This window comes from Odocoileus virginianus, chromosome 19 (assembly GCF_023699985.2).
Source record: "Odocoileus virginianus isolate 20LAN1187 ecotype Illinois chromosome 19, Ovbor_1.2, whole genome shotgun sequence".
Classification (NCBI taxonomy): Eukaryota; Metazoa; Chordata; class Mammalia; order Artiodactyla; family Cervidae; genus Odocoileus; species Odocoileus virginianus.
The window spans coordinates 42,593,941-42,612,856 of record NC_069692.1 but is presented as its reverse complement, the minus strand read 5'-3'; the positions used below and the strand labels follow the sequence as shown (position 1 = coordinate 42,612,856).

Sequence of the window (18,916 nt, the reverse complement as noted above, 5' to 3'; positions counted from 1 at the left end):
TTCATATAAACCACATTCCCCAAACAAGGCCAGTGTTGTACTGCAGTGGGGGGGTGGGGATGGGGTTATACCACTACATTCTGGATCCCCTGCAAGACATTAAAAATAAAAGCAACCCCCCAGAGAAACTAACTTGTTAAGAATAATATTGTAGTAAAGGCATAATCTTTTAAAGATGTGGTGAAAGTTAAGCTGATTTATACACGATGACCATTTCTGATCTGTAAGAATGGCAAAGTGGTGGTCACATATATAGCTACAGAAAAGTGCTCTTTAAGCCTCCTGACTTGAAGCCATAATTGTAGGCACTGCTTTTAAGGACTCCTCAGTTGAGCAGAAGAGCCGCAAGAAAAAAGAACTGTTAGGCCTCCATCATGTGTAACTATGAGGAACACATACAAAAAATAAGTGCAGGGGGATTGTATTGAGATAACCAAAGCAAGCTTGAGTCTTTTCTCAATGTTTTCACAGTTTAACCAAAGTATATATTCATGTGTTACTTGCATAATTTTTCAAAAGGAAAAAACAATGAATCCAAGTACCCCCAAGTCCCAGTGGCCCTTTCTTCCTAAAGAGAGCAACTGACATGTGAACAAGACAGTGGTAAGGCAGTTTCCATCAGCCTCCTTCAGTCCCACGCATCCTGTGATTCCCTCTGTCGAACTGAAATGGTACTCGTGTGTAATAGAAAAACGAAAAGGAAAGGGGGGAAAACAAGTCCAACCACTGATCAAAAGGGAGGTGTGCCAATAAATTATGGTGTAAGCTTCTGATGAAATGCTAAGTGACAATCAGAAAGCATGTCACTTACAGTGATTTCTGGTACAAACATTAAAAATACATCTAGGATATAGTGAGACTAAGAAGGAAGCTACAGAACATTCTTATGAGATGGTCTCCTTTTATATATTAGATATATATAGGCATACCCTAAAGATTTTCCAGGTTGAATTCCAGACCATGGCAATAAAGTCAATATTGCAATAAAGACAGTCACACAAAATTTCGGTTCCTCAGTGCATATGAAAGTTATGTTTACACTGTACTACAATCTAGTAAGCATGCAATAATGTGTCTAAAAAAGGTAAATGCCTAAATTTAAGAATGCTCTACTGCTAAAAAGTGCTCGCCATCAGCTGACAACACAGGGAGCCACAAACCTTCAATCCATAAACACTGCAACGTCAGGGAGATGCGTCAGAGCAAACGCAACACAGTGGGGCGTGCCTGTATTAGAACTCACCTTGCTGAAGCTACACACACATAGAGATAGCAGAGTTTGATATGTAAAAACTATTTAACGAATTATATATACACACATATATATGATTTAGAAGGAAAGGACAATCTGTAGGGCTTAAATCTCCAAAGAGTAAGATTACCCTGACTTTTCACCACCTAAGGTACTATCTTAGAGTCTAAGGTACTATCTAATGTTTAAATTTTGTGGGATAAACTGCTTTTATAACTACAAACAAGTTTTGCAAAAAAAAAAACAAAAAAAACCCCAAACAGCTAACAATCTGATATTTCTACCTTTCATTTATGTTACTTCAAAAATCAAAAAAGAGGACTTTCCCAGTGGCACAGTGTATAAGAATCCACCTGCCAAGGCAGGAGACACGGGTTCAATCCCCGGTCGTGGAAGGTCCCACCTGCTGTGGAGCGACGAAGTCCCCACACCACGACCCCTGGGTCCGTGCTCTCGGGCCCACGCGCCTGGAGCCGGTGCTCCGGAACAAGAGGAGCCCCTGAAAGGAGAAGTCCGTGCGCTGCAACCAAGAGCAGCCCCTGCCCACCGCGATGAGAGGAAGCCTGCACAGAGTGACAGAGACACCGCGAAGCCAGACAAATAAAACTTTAGAAAAAGATGAAACAAGAACCCACCTGCTTCAGCAGACTTTTTACGTTGCCAGAGACAATGTGTTGACAAATGAGCTTCTGAACGATTGGGTGTGATGCCCTGTCAAGTTGTGTTAAGAAACCCAAACAAAAGCCCTAGAAAAAAAACACAAATACACAAAACAGTAGTTATCCTTCTGTAATAAGAGACCAACTTATTCCAAGAACACAGTTCAACCTCTTGGGTGGTGGTGGTGCGCAGAACAACTTCTAAACGTGTTACAATGGTAGAAAAAGGCGAACGGTAGGTAAGGATTCCAGGATGAAACATTCTGGGCTCGTCTGACTGAAGCACACACAGACTGGGCACCTGCATCCCCATGCCCCTCTTCCCAGGGCATGCCCACCCCCCGCTCCCCCACCACAGACCGTGCACAGACCTCATAGAGTGAGCGCTGGATGCTGCCACATGGATTGGAAGCTGCAAACCGCAGGGCCCTACACAGAGTCCGAAGGCTGTAGTGAGGTCTGTGGCCGGTCCCGTCCACCAGTTTTGTTCCAGACTCTTTCCTCACAGCTGTATAGAAGCTACAAAGAGGATGCAGTTCAGATTTATTTCAGTAACCAATAAGTGTTATTATTTTGCTCTTGTTCCTGTTTCCTCTACAGAAGGGCCAAGAGTCATTTTTATAGATTAGGTGGCCAAGCTTACATAAAACTTGCCATCAAAAATAGTAAAATGAAGATGGATCAATTTTCTTCAGGATGGAACGAGGAGAGAGGTGAGAAATCTCTGACTCTTAAGGAAAAGACAGGGAGATTTCAGAGGTACTTAGCAAGTATCTTTTGAATCCTAACACAGGGTTCCAGAGTTGACATTAATATGAGAGTCAAGTGAAATCCCTGTATAAATTCCGGTGATGATGGCCAAGCACACAGAAAAAAAAAAAAGTCATGGTGTTTTTTAAAAAAGTCTACAGATACGGCTATAAGCAACAGTGACAAAGTCGTAAAATGCCTGATGATCGGGGACCATTTCTATTTTCATTACCACATACTTCAGAAGATGGCAAAATGGAAGAAATTTCAGATAGAAACATCAAATGCAAAACTCAAAAATTCATGAAAATTCATAAGCAGATACCACAAAATCAATTATAACCAAGTGTATGTCAGAGATAAAACTCAGGTTCTTGCCCAAATGGGATCTGGCTTGCCTCTTACCAATCTAGCTAGATATCCTTTCTATTGTAGAAAGAATCTACATTCTAGAGTGAGTTTTTATATATGGAACATGCACCTCTTGTATTATCAGCACTTATAAGAGCCACACTGCTTTAATCCCCAGCTTTCTGAATATTTGTACTATTCTTGGCTAACAAATAGTGCTCAGATTTTAAAATATGGTGTGACAAACCATTCCAAAGCCCTTTGACAAATGTCTCCTTGACTAACCTATTTAAAACAGGGCTCCACATCTTATTTTCTAACTGACATTTTATTTGTTATTTTTCTTCACTTATCACAACCAAAAATAACAGTGCATCTCTCTTTACTTATTATCTTCACCTGCAGAATTAAAGCTCCATGAAAAGAACAAAGATTCTGTTTTATTTACAGCTGTACTCCTAGCACCTAAGCGACTCAATAACTATTTATATTAAAAAAAAAAAAGGAGTAAAGCATGAAAAGCAAAGTAGAACACTAACATGATCTGACTTCAAAACCTTTATTCACTTTAGGGACCCAGGGGAAACTGAGTGGCATGCCCCAGATGACAGAATCAGTTAGACAGAGCCAGCACTAGAACCCAGGGTGTCTGATACACGGACTGTACCCTTTCCAAATGGCATACGAAAAAGAGGAAAGAGACTCAAATTAAAAGCACTAAGCCATATCACCACTCTATAGACCATTCAGCTAAGCCCTATTAATTCCAAACCAGACCCAATCAATTATATCAAGCTTTCTCCCCTTCTATGGCTAACATGCAAACTGCATAAAGGATTTCAACAGGGCAGATCAAAATACTGTTTATATCTCCTCGAAGAATCTGAATCCTCCAAGGACTCAAACTCTCAGCTGTGAATACAGAAGTAACTGGGAGAGTATTATTGGTTACATATTTTCATAGGCAGTGATTTATAAGCTCTGTATGTACTACATTGGCCAAAAAGTTTGTCTGAGTTTTTCTCTACCGTCTTACAGAAAAACCCACATGAACTTTTTGGCCACAACTCAATAGCTTCCTTAGGAAAATCCAAGGGAGTCCATTGTGTCCAACTTTAAAAATAAAGTTCAAATAATCCTTCCACCAGTCTTCTCTTGTTAGAAGCAAAAGAAGAAAATTTATATGCATGAGACACATATTTTTCTGTTCAGAGGAAAGGTTTATAAAGAGAAACCAGAGAGAACGCACTTTATGATTCCTTGCACTGTGCTCTTATTCACACTCAAGCCTTTCAGATAATCCACAATAAGAATCTGTAAGTCTTCTTTACTTTCTAATTCTTCTACATAAAGTTCTGTGAACCTGTAAGACAATTATTCCATTATTGCCATATTGAGGAAGTTAATACATCTATCTTTAACAAAACAAAAACACAAGACAAAAGAAGTTATGTCAACTTATTTTACCCACTTGTAATATGAATTATGAAAGCCTTTTAACTTGAGATACAGACTGATCATAACAAAACAGAAAATAACATAACTGTTACCAAAAACCCACACTACAGCTACTACTGCTGCGAGACAAAAATCACAGCCCTTGCAAAAACAGTTACAGAAACAAGGCTTATTCCTCCTCATTCTCCGGCTTCCCAGGAGGCAGAGTGATGAAGAATCTGCCTCCAATGCAGGAGACACAGGAGACGCAAGTTTGACCCTGTGTTGGGAAGATCCCCTGGGGTAGGAAATGGCAACCGCACTCTGGTATCCTTGCCTGGGAAATTCCATGGGCAGAGGAACCTGGTGGGCTGCAGTCCCTGGGGTTGCAGAAGAGCTGGACACGGCTGAGTGACTGAACACACATCCTTATCCTAATCTCAGCATGCGTTCTTGGTCACACTACATGTCACAAAACGTACATGCAACAACAACAAAGTCCCCTCAACATCAGAAATTAATAGTTGTAGCAAAGGAAAATACAACTCATGGTTGATAAAATTTGCCCAAGCTTTTATTATATTATTACTATTTTATTATTTTATAATGTGGGAAGAGATTTAATAAAGTTTTAACACTATTTTAAAACTCAGATTCAACAGGCTACCAACAACAAACAAGCTCATTTATCTTTTCCCAATGCTACATACATCAAAATCTTGTCCCTGTTACTCAGTGTTTAAAGATGAAAACTGGAATTTAATGTCCTTTTACAAATCATTAGCCTCATCCAAAAGGACTCATCCTAAGATGCACTTATGTTGCTACATGAGATACTGTTATTTCCTTATATGAAGGTTTTCTAATAGCCAAAGGGCTATTTGAAGAAGGAAAGATTTTTGTTTTCAGCAAAATCCATGAGTCATCAAATGGATTAACTAACATTAAATGTCAAATTAACAACCCAAAGGAAAAAATTCCCTATTGTTCTGGAGTTTTCTGTATTCCTATCACCTATAGAAAGAAAAATATGACAAGTAAGAAGATTCCTCTAGCAGCAATCAAGAAATTTCAAGCATTGTTATGAGGGTTGATTATGTTACTACTACCAATCAATAAATCAAGAGAACTTAACTTTAAAACTGTCTACTGGTACCAGGCCATGTCCCCTTACCTGTTTCTTATTCCTGGTGGGAGATTTCTTTTGCCTACATCAGTTGCTGGATTCATACAAGCAAATAAACGGAAGTCAGGGTGACGAACCAGTGGTTCTGTTAAAAGAAAACTGTAACTTATCAACAACTTGTAAGTGATGGGGTAAGACCAACTCCCCCGAGCCCCCAGGGGAATCACTCTGCCTCAGGCTCACCAAGGGTGGTACTGGCTGCTCAACCATCTCTGCCTTTGGTGAAACCCCACTGGAACCAGTTTCCAGATCTATGTATACAACCTAATTTTAAGCTGCCATTCCACCATCTCTTATGGTGTGGCTGTCCAGGCCATTTATGTTTCATCACCTATTCACCAGTGTGTATTCTGTCACTGAGTGAGCATGCTTTATTACCCACTATCCAAATGCTTTGACAAATTATTTTATTTTTTACATTCCCTCTACCACCTAACAGTAAGACTCTGCATAAAATTACTATCTACAGAATAAATAAATCACACTGAGAAGCCCATGCAATCTGCCTAACTGAAAGAATACTACTTTCAAGAGGTCAAAAGGCCTCGCGGCAAGTCCAGTCCCAGGAGGATAAAGACCTACCTGTGTCTCCTCGATCCAGTAACACCAGGGAGCCAGAGGAGCCTTCAAGTAAACCACTCAGACATTCTAAAGTTTCTGGAGCAGCCAGGTTAATCTCATCCAACAAAATCCACTCTCCTCTCTTCACGGCCTGAGCTAAAGTACCCTAGAAGATGGATCAAATGCCAAGGATCCGTTTCAGATGCAGACACAGTCACCACGAGCAGCTCTGAGAGCGGGGTTAGAGCGGGGGCAGGCAAACTGCTCCTGCCTGAGGAGCTCGCGCCTTGACGCCGATGGTGCCAACCGGCTGCCGAGCCAAGGTCAGTTAACTTTCTCCAAATGTCCAAAAAGGCCACAGAGATATCTCTGAGCCTAAGAGTGAGATGCACTAAACCAGACCACTGCATCATATGGGTGGTGAGGTAAATAAAAACTTACAATGTATTCAGATGTTTACAAGCACCCAAATGGCCACTAAAAGCAAAAACACAGGGTGAGGTTGTAAGTACCTACACCAAGAGAAGATAAATGACTACGAGTGCACAATAGCTGTAATACAGAGCCTTCAGTTTCTGAAGAATGTCAAAATGAATCTCTCTTCCTGACTTTATCTCTTGAAGTTCTACTTTCAAAAGCACTGAAAATAAACCTTATAATCCATTCAACTGACATATCAGAAACTGAACTGTTTTGGTGTTTTATACTTTTGCTTTCATGGTGATCCTAACAAAGAATCTTCTATAAGAAAAAAAAAAACCGACCAAATGTACAAAACTTCAGTGTGATGCCGAGTCATGAAATAGGTATAAACCCTATTTTGATAGCACTTGATAATTTCATTGGTTATTTTAGAAACAATTATAATAAGATGAAGTGCTGATGTCTAAATTCTCCACAACAACAGATATATGGTTGAGTGACCTCTCCTCATTAAGACATCATCTCAAGTAAGATTCCTGCATCACCCTTAGGGTGAAGTCTGAAGACTCCCATGATTTTCTTTAATAAAAATATAAAAAAACTTAAGTCACAAGTGTTCAAGTACACTGATCCTGCAAGGTCACAGGACAGAAAACAGTACAGCTACTAACACACTGGAATCAAGAATGTAGCCCAACATGAATGGATCCAAACCCACCTCCCACCCACAAATACAAACACAACTACAAAACAAGATTCACTCATTATCCTCAACTGCATCTTACAAAATAATAATGACAGTGCTCACGAACACCACAGTTTTGGGCCTCCCTGGGGGCTCCGTGGAGAAGAGTCCGCTGGCCAATGACCCCCGACCCGGGAAGACCCCACAGGCCACAGAGCAACGAGGCCCTGGCACCGTAAGTGCTGAGCCTGCTCTCTGGAGCCCGGAGCCACACCTGAGGCCTTGCAGCCGGAGCCTGTGCCCCACAACAAGGGAGGCCGCCACAGCGAGGAGCCCGGGCGCGGCAACTGGAGGGGAGCCCCAACGCTGCAGCTCGAGAAAGCCCGGGCAACAGTGAAGGTCCAGCACAGCCAAGTTAATTAAAATCTTAAATTATATCAAAGACTTTATCACGTCCATAAAAAGACATTTAAACCCTGCAAAGAATTAAGTGTTTACTGTTCTAAACAACAAGCCCTAAAACGTCAACACGAAGAGAGGACAGAACAGTAGCCTCTTTAACTTGCATTTTGCATCAAATCAACCTTCCCTAAACCTAAACAATCAAAGCAAAATACCTCTACAAATGCAAACAATAGGGCGTTCTCAGTCATTCTCATCTGTTGTTGGGCATGGTTGAGTCTAAGACCAAATGCTTCCCACTTCTCTTTTAGTAGTGACCCTAGAGAAGAATAAAGACAAGAATTAAAAATACATTTTGAGTCATAATATATATAATTTTAAAAAACCGCATAATTAACAAAACACACACAAAAATCACAACTTAGAAGTGTAAAAAATTAAGTCCAAATGCTTATAGAACTCCAACCGTATGCAGCCACTATACTAGCCAGTTCATTTATATGCATATAATAAATATACACATATAATATGCATATATATGCATATAATAACTCCCTTATTCTCACTATTCCCACTGTATAGATGAGAAAGTAGAGAGGATAACTAAGCCACCAAAAGCCCCATTCACTGTGGAATGCAGTTTTCTGGAATAACCTCTTCTAAGCATACGTGCCTTACTGACCAAGTAAGGTACTTGTCCATCAACACCAGCAACCACTGACTTCTACAGAAATCGTGCTGAGTCCCAGGCACAGCAACGCTTCAGAATCAGTCGTGTTCACCCCAAGTCCCCGCAACCCCTACTCGCACTGCACCACTCCGCCCCAGTCTTCTCCCCATTCGGCTCTCAGACTCCAGCCAGGGCCCCCACCAGCGGCCCGGGCTGCCACCTACCCGTCTCTCTCTCTGTCCCACCCTTGCCGACAGCTGACTTGTGTACGTGCTGCATCAGCTTCAGCAGATCTTGCCACCGCTTCTGCCTATAACACGTCTGAATGTGTCCCAAGAACGCAAAGTTCTGCTTCTTCGAGAATGTCTGAGCAAAGAGCTCTTCAAACGTCTCCCGTAAAGGCAGCCAAATAAGCTTATGGTCCACTGGCTTGTAACTGAAAACAAAAGGTAGGTATGTGATTCACAAACTTCTGAAGCTAACAGAAACTGGGAAGTGTACCTAAGAAAACAGGAGTAGGTGTAAGATTTCTTCTCATCAAAATCAGAAATAATAGCAAAATACTAAAAATCTATGCTAAAGTTTTAGATTATGATCTATTTTTTCCACTCCGTGTGTTTGAAGGGTCTACGCTAAAGGTAAACACTAGTATTAGATAACCAAATTATGAAAAAATTTGAAATTCCAAACTGGATAGTGAGAGGCATGTCATTTATTTTACTAACACATTTAAATAACCATCATGTATATTTAATGATAAACCATATTTTATTAAGAGTGACCAAAATGTTTTTGAGATATTTTAGGAAAAAATATAACATCTGAAATTGATTTACTTAAGCATCTTGTACTTCCTTTAACATCATGCCTTGTCAGTGGTGGGGTGGGGGAAGAGACTGCTCCCAAAGAGATTAAAATTGGGGGAGGGGGACAGTAAAAAAAAAAAATGTTTTTTTAAGACGTTGCAATGGTTTGTGACCCTTCAAGGCTCAACTATTTATTTCTGAGATTTAAGATTCTTTTTTACTTCTTAGTATTTTATTTTTCTGGTTGGGGAATTAGGGAATTAATTCATTTAAATTAAATTTTAATTTACTACTGGGGGTGGGGAGAGGTTAATAAGAGTCAAGAAACACTGCTCTGGCTAGACTTAAGATAAGTTCCCCAGGCAGCACTAATCATTCTGGAAGATTAGACAAGATCAAGCATACAATTTTCTGCAGCCTAGGATACCAAATGCTACAATTCAAGGATGATAACGTCAATTTTATTTCCAATAAATATAATTTGAGAACCGAAACAATATCAAAGTGTTTCAAAACAGGCAAGTACAATTGGAGAATCGTGGATACTATTTACTCTCTGGCCTGTGAGGAGGAACAATGAGACACCCGAAACCCAGTGCCCTGACACAGCGTCTACAGGGAAGAGTCTGATTTCAGAGAAAGCAGGAGAACTTCACAGACTCAACTTCGCTTCCCAGTAAGCACTGACCCGTTCATTAGTAAAAACATTCCTTTACACCATTCATTCCACTCTTGCCCTCAGGAGCCTGCAATCTAACCAGAAAGACAGCAGAGGAAGAAACCTACCAGTACAGAGTATCAAGTAGAAGCTGGTATGCCAGGAGATGAAATGAAAGCAGAGGGGTCAAAGGATTCTAGTGCTTCAGCTGTGACAGTCAGAGGACGGGAATTCGAAGGCAATCAGAGGGGAGGGTTTGGCTAAGCAAACACCTCTGGGCAGCAGGTGAGGTTGCAGGGGAGTGCGGCTGGCCAGGCAGCCGGGCTGAAGGGAGGGGAGAGAGAGAAGGGCCGCCAGAGGTGGTTTGCAGCGCATTCCACGTGGACTGGAGTCAGGGAGGAAGACAGTGATGTAGTCTGATCACACTATCACAGAACCACGCCATCTACCAAAGAGAGGCAGGAGGAGGAGAGGAAAGCCCTAAACTCTGGACTAGGCAGAGGACGATGAGCCAGAATGTCAACAGCGGAATGCTAAGAAATTAAGCTAAATACAAATGCAGTTTAAATAAAATAGCTAGTCTTAAAGATGAGGGAATAAATGGGATCCAAAGCTAACTGAGGCAGCAGAGTGATGATTAAGAAGGTAGATGCTCAGGCAGACTGCTGGGTTCAAGTCACTGACTAGTCATTACTTTGAACAAGGCACTGAATCCGTGTGAGCCTCAGGTCCCTTGTCTGTAAATGGGAATAATGGGCAGGTTGTTAAGACTGCTAAGTGAGTGAACACAGGTAAAAACTCAAGAGTGCCTGCACTGGAACGCCATTGAAGAGCAACCTGTTACAATTACTACTAGTTACTAGTAGTAACTAACTCAGTGAACTGAATTCATGAAAGAGATGGCTTTATACTTCAAGTTAGTCTGGGCTCCTTAAGAAAAAAGCTTGTTCATTTAAAACTGAAGGCATATTGGCTGGTTAAGTCAATAAATGCTTCAAATGATGGAGAAAATGAACATATATATATACAGCTTGCTGAAAATAAAAATAAAAACACTCAATGGAAACCAACGTGTCAACCGAGGTGAGCTGATAAATCAAAGGATGAACTGTTACAGGCTAGAGTTTCCAAGGTATCTTTGGAAAGCTCGCCTCAGGGGCAGCCTGAGGGCCCAGGGGAGGAGGTCCGGGCCACCTGGCCCTCATGGACAGCTGCTCAGCGTCTCCCTGTCACACATGATGCATGGAGACCGCAAACAAGCGTTCACTCGAAACGCCTGGAACAAAAGAAAACGACTCTCCAAAATGCCCACACATGGAAGAAGATCAAGTGCAAAAGAAACACGGAAAGCACGTGATGAGCATGAAAAGGCGGACACCTCCCCTCATTTGGGGTCAGGGCTCTGGGTCTGAGAACAGGCACTGTGCCCTGCTGTCTCCTGACCAGTCTCCGTTATGGGTGATGCTTCCTCGAGGGGCTTAGAGGAGAACGCAGGTTGGCCATCTTATTTCTGCTTCTGTGAGATCTTTACTTCTCCTCTCATTTTTGCTTTCCAGCGTTGGTGACGTCTCCAAGGACCCCTCCGCGTCTCTGTATCCGTCTACTCCAGCGGCGGCCCTCCCAGCTCCAGCTCCACACTGTGAACCCATGTTCTCTGTTCTGCCATTTAGCGTAGGCTTTCGTTTCTGGAATGGTTTTATCTGCTTCATCCATGTTCTCTGTATCATCCGCTCTTTTCTACAGAGTCCCATAAGCTCCCTCCAACCCAGTGCTGTTGGAATTTGGTTTACGTCTCTTCTCCCAGGCAATCTGTAGGTCTATGTGCAATTTACCAGAATCTACTTTAAATAGAATGACAAAAATGAGCTAAAAGTGAGGGGAAAGATATACCACACTAACGTCAATCAAAAAAATAAGTGGGCACATATGCAAACAAAATTCACAAGGCAATCTGCAGGAATGCAGCTTAAGTGCCTAATCGCCTTGAAGGCCTTACTCTTACAAAATGTATTTATCCTTAATTATAACTTCTCAAAAAACCAATCAAAAGGATCCAGATTTGCAAGTCAGACTAATTAAGACTATAAATTTCTTTTATCTTTCACCATAGTATTTGATAAATGCAGAATATGTTTAATAAACTAATTATTAATACAAAACATAAAACCGGTTTCATAGTTAGATAAAACTAACCTCACATTCCCAAAATAGAACTATGAAGCTTCTGTACCTCTTCTTCCTAGCCACTGCTCTGTTTTCCATACCCTTGCCTTTTAGTTAATAAAATCATTATTGTTGTTCGAACTTTATACACAAAGACTCTTAAGCAGTCCTTTATACATCTAAGATATAGATTAAAAGATGTGATTTACACACCACTTGCCAGTAATACAAAAGGACAGAAAACAAGGCATACTTACAGCCATACGAAAACTGAATTGTATCTAAGTTTTCTTTAGATTACTGATGCTAACCTACTAACAAGTTAGCACCAAAAATAAAATTCCAATTACCACATTCTGATTTCAACCTTTCATATTATCAACTGCATCACGTCACAATGTTCTCCCTACAATTAAGACTACTTGCATTTAAAAAAAAGGAATTAAAAAAGAAAACACTATTTGCAATGGCTGATATAACACTACAGATTCTTAAAAGAGACTGATACAGCCTGTGTTCAATTAGTCCAAGAACAATGCCATCTGTGTTAGCTATACTCAGCTGCAGGGCATTACAGAACAGAGTAGAAACAGACAGTAGCAGAGACACACTTGGAGAAGGGAATGGCAGCCCGCTCCAGTGCTCCCGCCTGGAAAACAGCACGGACAGAGGAGCCGGGCGGCTGGCAGCCCAGGGGGCTGCTGCGAGTTGGGCACGACTGAGCGACGGAACCACCGCAGACGTGCTGATTGAATAAGACTCCACTTATTACTGGGAACACACTGCAAGTGCCGCAGTGAGGGAAAGCGGAGACTGTCCGTTAACTGCACAGAAGTGATATCAGAGCAAAGTGGAAAGGACCACCGAGGAGAAACAGTGAAAGAAGAGCTGCAGTGAGAGAGGCCAAGTCTCAGCTGACAGATCCTAAGACAGGAGAGAGACTTAAAATACACTGCCAAGGTGTGTGAGGAGCAGAATTTAGGGGTCGGGAGGGAAAGAAAATGCGAAGCACAGAAGGAAGCAGGATTCCACACTAGCACTCCACCCAGGGCAGGCAGGGCTAAGAGACTGGAAAGAGCAAAAGTAAAAATAATGCCACAGTATAAAGTGCCCTTAAAAAAAAAAAGAGTAAATAAAGAGCTTCTTGTAGACACTATAAAGAGAAAAAAGAAAAATAAGTTCTATTGTTCTACGCTTTTAAGGATTTGTGCAAGCAACTGTTTAGAATTAATGGGACAGATCCTAGCATCATTCAACATAAGGTATGCCAATAGCATCTATCCAGTTTTACAGCCTTCAGCACAGATTAAAATTGTTCAAAAACTAACATATTCAAAAACATCAAAAGGAAGAAGGGCATTTAATTGACCACAGTGAAGTTCCATTTAACCAAGTGGAAGCTACTTAACCTTTTAGAGTTAATCAAACTGCAGGAGAGTCTCGCTTGAAGGCGGCATAACTCAAGAACATACTCTTCAGATAAATATTACTTAACGGCATTCAGTTCAGTTTAGTTGCTCAGTCGTGTCTGACTAATTTGCAACCCCATGGACTGCAGCACACCAGGCCTCCCTGTCTATCATCAACTCCCGGAGCTTGCTCAAACTCATGTCCATTGAGTCAGTGATGCCATCCAATCAACTCATTCTCTATTGTCCCCTTCTCCTCCTGGCTTCAATCTTTCCCAGCATCAGGGTCTTTTCCAATGAGTCAGTTCTTTGCATCAGGTGGCCAAAGTGTTGGAGTTTCAGCTTCAGCCTCAGTCCTTCCTGAATATTCAGGACTGATTTCCTTTATGATGGACTGGCTGGCTCTCCTTGCTGTTAATGGGACTCTCAAGAGTCTTCTCCAATACCACAGTTCAAAAGCATCCATTCTTTGGTGCTCAGCTTTCTTTATAGCCCAACTCTCATATCCACACATGTCTACTGAAAAACCACAACTTTGACTAGACAATCTCTGTTTATAAATCTCTGCTTATTGGTATGCTCTATAGGTTGGTCATAACTTTTCTTCCAAGGAACAAGCGTTATTTAATTTCATGGCTGCAGTACCATCTGCAGTGATTTTAGAGCCCCAAAATAAAGTCTGTCACTGTTGTCGTTGTTTCCCATCTATCTGCCATGAAGTGATGGGACCAGATGCCATGATCTTAGCTTTCTGAATGCTGAGTTTTAAGCCAACTTTTTCACTCTCCTCTTTCACATTCATCAAGAGGCTTTTTAGTTCCTCTTCACTCTCTGCCGTAAGGGTGGTGTCATCTGCATATCTGAGGTTATTGATATTCCTCCCGGCAGTCTTGATTCCAGTTTGTGCTTCCTCCAGCCCAGTGTTTCTCATGATGTACTCTGCATATAAGTTATATAAGCAGGGTGACAATATACAGGCTTGACGTACTCCTTTCCCAATTTGGAACCAGTCTGTTGTTTCATGTCCAGTTCTAACTGCTGCTTCCTGACCTGCATACAGGTTTCTCGGCAGGCAGATCAGGTGGTCTGGTGTTCCCATTTCTTTAAAAATATTACACAGTTTGTTATGATCCACAGTTGACTGCATACTCACCTTTATATTCCAGCCCCCACCCCACACCCTCAGCAGGATCTCTGAGAGCAAGAACCTCAAGAATTGTTTAAAATGAGGAGAAACATCTACATGCCCACGGGGCCCTTAGCAAACACTAATAAACACCCTGCTGGGGCAGGCACGGGGTAAGTCGATGAACATTTTCCCAAGGCCAGTACCGAGCTTGACAGCAAAGAAGTGCTTCTTACCTCAAGCAATGAGCACAAAATAACAAGAAAATGGTTTAAAACCATACTTACCCTCCCAGCAAATCTGCAGTGTCACTTTGCTGATTCATATTGACAACTCTCAAACGGTGGCCTTTAAGAAAAAAAGGGTGTCAAGAGTTATTCTGAAAATGCGACGACTGACAATACCCGCCGAGACCCTTAGGGGTGTGTGGGCGTGGGCACGGGCAAATCTCTTAATGTGCACTTCCTCTGACCCCTCAGCTCAGTTTCAGGAATCTTGACTCTTCAACGTTTTAACCTAACCCAGAGAGAACGAAAGATCCACTGCTCTAGCATCAGGTAACTGAAAACAACAAAAAAAATCCTTCAGTAAGTCAATGTCTATGAATTAGAACTAAATAAATACCCAGCGTGAAATATTAATATAGACATCAGAACAGGAATGAGGCAGTTCTGTTTTTAAAGGTGACCAATGTGCTTAACTAAACACAACACAGAGAAGGATCCATTTGTTTCAAAACAAAACCAAGGCACTATGTATGTGCAGGCCATAGATTAGAACCGAAAAAAATTAATACCCACATGTCAACAGCAGTTATTTCCAGGGGGAGAGAGTACACTGTCTCCAAGGAAAAAGATTCCAGTGCTTATCTCCAGGGGAAATAGAGCTGCGGCACCTTTTAACTCCAGCACCCTTTGGACTCTAGTTTTTAAAAGGCAGTCAGCATGGAGTGAAATGTCTGCCGTCTAGGGCAGAGTGCATCCCCTCCCGCAGTTACCTGTGACGTGAGCCAAGTACTGGACTGTGGAGGTTTTGCCTGTCCCAGTCTCTCCCACCAGCAGCACAGGCTCCCCCCTGCTAACGCACACCGCGAGCTGCTCAACGAGAACAGAGGACGGCCTCGTCGCAGCAAAGGAGAGCTTCTCCCTGGGGAGGGGAAAGGACACGAGTGGCAGGAGAGACAAGCTGCAAGCTTCTCTTGGTGCTATTCTGAGGAATCAGACTCGACAAACAAGACAACTCAAGAAGGGCCCGTCTCCACACTGTATGGGATGGCTTACAACAGAAGAATTGCAGAACTCATTCTATAAACATGGAGCATTTATATACCTAGCACTTCACTAGGCTCTGGAAATTCAAAACACCAGCAAGATAAAACGTCTGTACTACCTATGTCATCTTGGGCAAGTTACTTAACCTCTCTCAGCGTTGGTTTCCTAACTTGTTCAATCTGGGCAACAACACTAACTAGTTCCAGTAAGTCCCCCACAAGTTCATGTCCACCCAGTACCTGTGAATGTGACCTTATTTGGGAAAAAGGTCTTTACAGGAATAAGAAGATTAAAATCATACTGTGTTGGACTTAAGGGCTGGTCTTAAATCCAACGGGCCGTGTTCTCACACAGAAAGAGAAATTTAGAGACACAAAAAAGACACACAGGGAAGATGCCCATAATACAATGGAGTCAGAGACTGAGCTGGGGCAGCTACAAGGTAGGAACACCAAGGACCAGGCCATGCCGTCGAAGCCAGGGCGAGGCAGGAGCCTTCAGAGGGAACACGGCCCTGCCCACACCTGGATTTCAGCCTTCCAGCCTCCAGGACGGAGAAGAAATGTTTATTGCAAACCATCAAGTTTATGACCAAACCATCAAGTTTATGGCGTTAGTGGTATAGAACCCACGTGTCAGAACAGGATACACAGAGACCCAGGTTCAGTCCCTGGGTTGGGAAGATTCCCTGGAGAAGGAAATGGCAACCTACTCCAGTATTCTTGCCTGGAGAAGCCCATGGATAGAGGAGCCTGGCAGGCTAGTCCATGGGGTTGAAAAGAGTCAAACACGACTAAAGCGACTTGGCAAGCATGCACACGTGAATCGAGTTCACGGTAATCTGTGAGGAGAGTCCTGGGGCACTAACAAACACATTAACTCATAGGGCTACTATACTCACATGCAAAAACATGCAAAACAGCACTTAGCACAGTGTTAGAATACAGCAGGTATTTACTGAATGGTAACTAGATCTCAGAAACTTATAAAATTCCAGCCTTCAAAGAATTAACAGACTAATGTTAGGACCAAGCCTGCCTTCCAAGTGATGCTTACTTCACTAAATAAATATGTTACAATGAATAAAATCAAAGATACATCTCTGCTAGTCCCAAATCTCTAAGGACCCTCATCACCTCCCTCCACCTCCTAATATCCAGTTTCACAGGACACATTTTCAGAAGTCACTGCTCCTTCCTGTCTAGCATACTGGAGAGATCACAGTTCAGACACGTGTTTTACTCAGAGAAAAGGGTCAGGACCAAATGCTCCTTCCATCAAGTTCCCACTGACCCCACAGGGCTCAGCTCCGGCTGGAACCTGACCTCTGTATGTGGACTGCCTCGCTTTGTTTTCGTAGAAGCCGCACTCGACCCACTTGCACATCGAGCTCGTTGATCACAATCTCTGGTTTGTAAAGTTGACAGAAGAATTCCACCTATGGGAGGGGAAAAGATTCACCTGAGTAAAATTCTGCATACTCTTCAAACACTTAAATCATGAGGCTTACTGTGCCCCCTCTACTAAGAAGCATTTTTGGCTTCCTAGATAGGCAAGTTAGCATTTAATTTTATTTTACAATATTTTCCAAGTTTCCATTTTTAAAAACACTGATTATGAATGTTCCCTAACAGTACAATTTATTCATTCAAATAATCTTCTATCTACCTACATAAAGTGAACACAGTCAAGAAAAAGCTGCACTCCTAAAAGATACTTCTAAAAAAAAAAAAATCAAAGTAATTTTTCTTCAGCTATGTTTTCTTCCCAACAAACTGAAAAATTCTTAAAGAGGTGGGAATACCAGACCACCTGACCTGCCTCCTGAGAAATCTGTATGCAGGTCAAGAAGCAACAGTTAGAACTGGACATGAAACAACAAACTGATTCCAAATCGGGAAAGCAGTACGTCAAGGCTACATATTGTCCCCCTGCTTATTTAACGTACATGCAGAGTACCTCATGTGAAACGCTGGGCTGGAGGAAGCACAAGCTGGAATAAAGACTGTGGGAGAAATATCAATAACCTCAGATATGCAGATGACACCACCCTTATGCAGAAAGTGAAGAACTAAAGAGCCTCTTGATGAAAGTGAAAGAGGAGGGTGAAAAAGTTGGCTTTAAACTCAACATTCAGAAAACTAAGGTCCTGACATCTGGTCCCATCACTTCATGGCAAATAGATGGGAAACAATGGAAACAGTCAGAGACTTTATTTTTGGGGGCTCTAAAATCACTGCAGATGGTGACTGCAGCCATGAAATTAAACAACGCTTGCTCCTTGGAAGAAAAGCTATTATCAATCTAGAGAGCATATTAAAAAGCAGAGACATTACTTTGCCAATAAAGGTCCATCTAGTCAAGTCTATGGTTTCTCCAGTAGTCATGTATGGATGTGAGAGTTGGACTATAAAGAAAGCTTAACTCCAAAGAAATGATGCTTTTGAACTGTGGTGTTGGAAAAGACTCTTGAGAGTCCCATTAACAGCAAGGAGATCCAACAAATCCATCCTAAAGGTAATCAGTCCTGAATATTCATTGGAAGGACTGAGGCTGATGCTGAAACTTCAAAACTTTGACCACCTGATGCAAAGAACTGACTCACTGGAAAAGACCCTGACGCTGGAAAGACTGAACGTGGGAGGAGAAGGGGACAACAGAGAATGAGATGATTGGATGGCATCACTGACTTGATGGACATGAGTTTGATCAAGCTCCAGGAGTTGGTAATGGACAGGGAAGCCTGGCGTGCTGCAGTCCGTGGGGTCACAAAGAGTCAGACACAACTAAGCGACCAAACTGAACTGAAGCTTTGGAAATGCAAAGGCTTATTAAAATATTTGCTAAGACAAAGTTCCAGTCCTGAATCTACAACCTACAGAATAACAGCCTCCTTAAACACTGGCAAGTAAGGCATGTGTGTGAGAAAGAATGCAAGGCAGCTGACTCTAAGAATGTGGCCCACAATGAGAACTACTTATCCAAGAGATAGTGAGTTTTATGTCCATGAGAGGCAGCAATGAAACTACCAACTTTGCAAAAGCTTTTCTAGGTTAAGGGCCAGAGACCAGCAAGTAAGCTAAATATCGCAACTTCCTTTCTAGAGG

The 18,916-nt window shown here is 42.0% G+C and overlaps 1 protein-coding gene across 2 annotated transcripts in view; it reads right to left on the bottom strand.

Moving 5' to 3' along the window:
• Positions 1–18,916, bottom strand: part of MDN1 (midasin AAA ATPase 1) — a 138,352-nt gene that overhangs the window by 87,200 nt on the left and 32,236 nt on the right. For both annotated transcript variants that reach the window (XM_070450115.1, XM_070450116.1), the window contains exons 13-22: positions 17,135–17,247; positions 15,536–15,684; positions 14,826–14,886; positions 8,601–8,812; positions 7,922–8,025; positions 6,218–6,362; positions 5,624–5,720; positions 4,262–4,375; positions 2,283–2,430; positions 1,888–1,998 (exon numbers count right to left, since the gene is read on the bottom strand). In XM_070450115.1, coding sequence (XP_070306216.1) covers positions 1,888–1,998; positions 2,283–2,430; positions 4,262–4,375; positions 5,624–5,720; positions 6,218–6,362; positions 7,922–8,025; positions 8,601–8,812; positions 14,826–14,886; positions 15,536–15,684; positions 17,135–17,247 — 1,254 coding nt within the window. The remainder of the gene's footprint in view (positions 1–1,887; positions 1,999–2,282; positions 2,431–4,261; positions 4,376–5,623; positions 5,721–6,217; positions 6,363–7,921; positions 8,026–8,600; positions 8,813–14,825; positions 14,887–15,535; positions 15,685–17,134; positions 17,248–18,916) is intronic.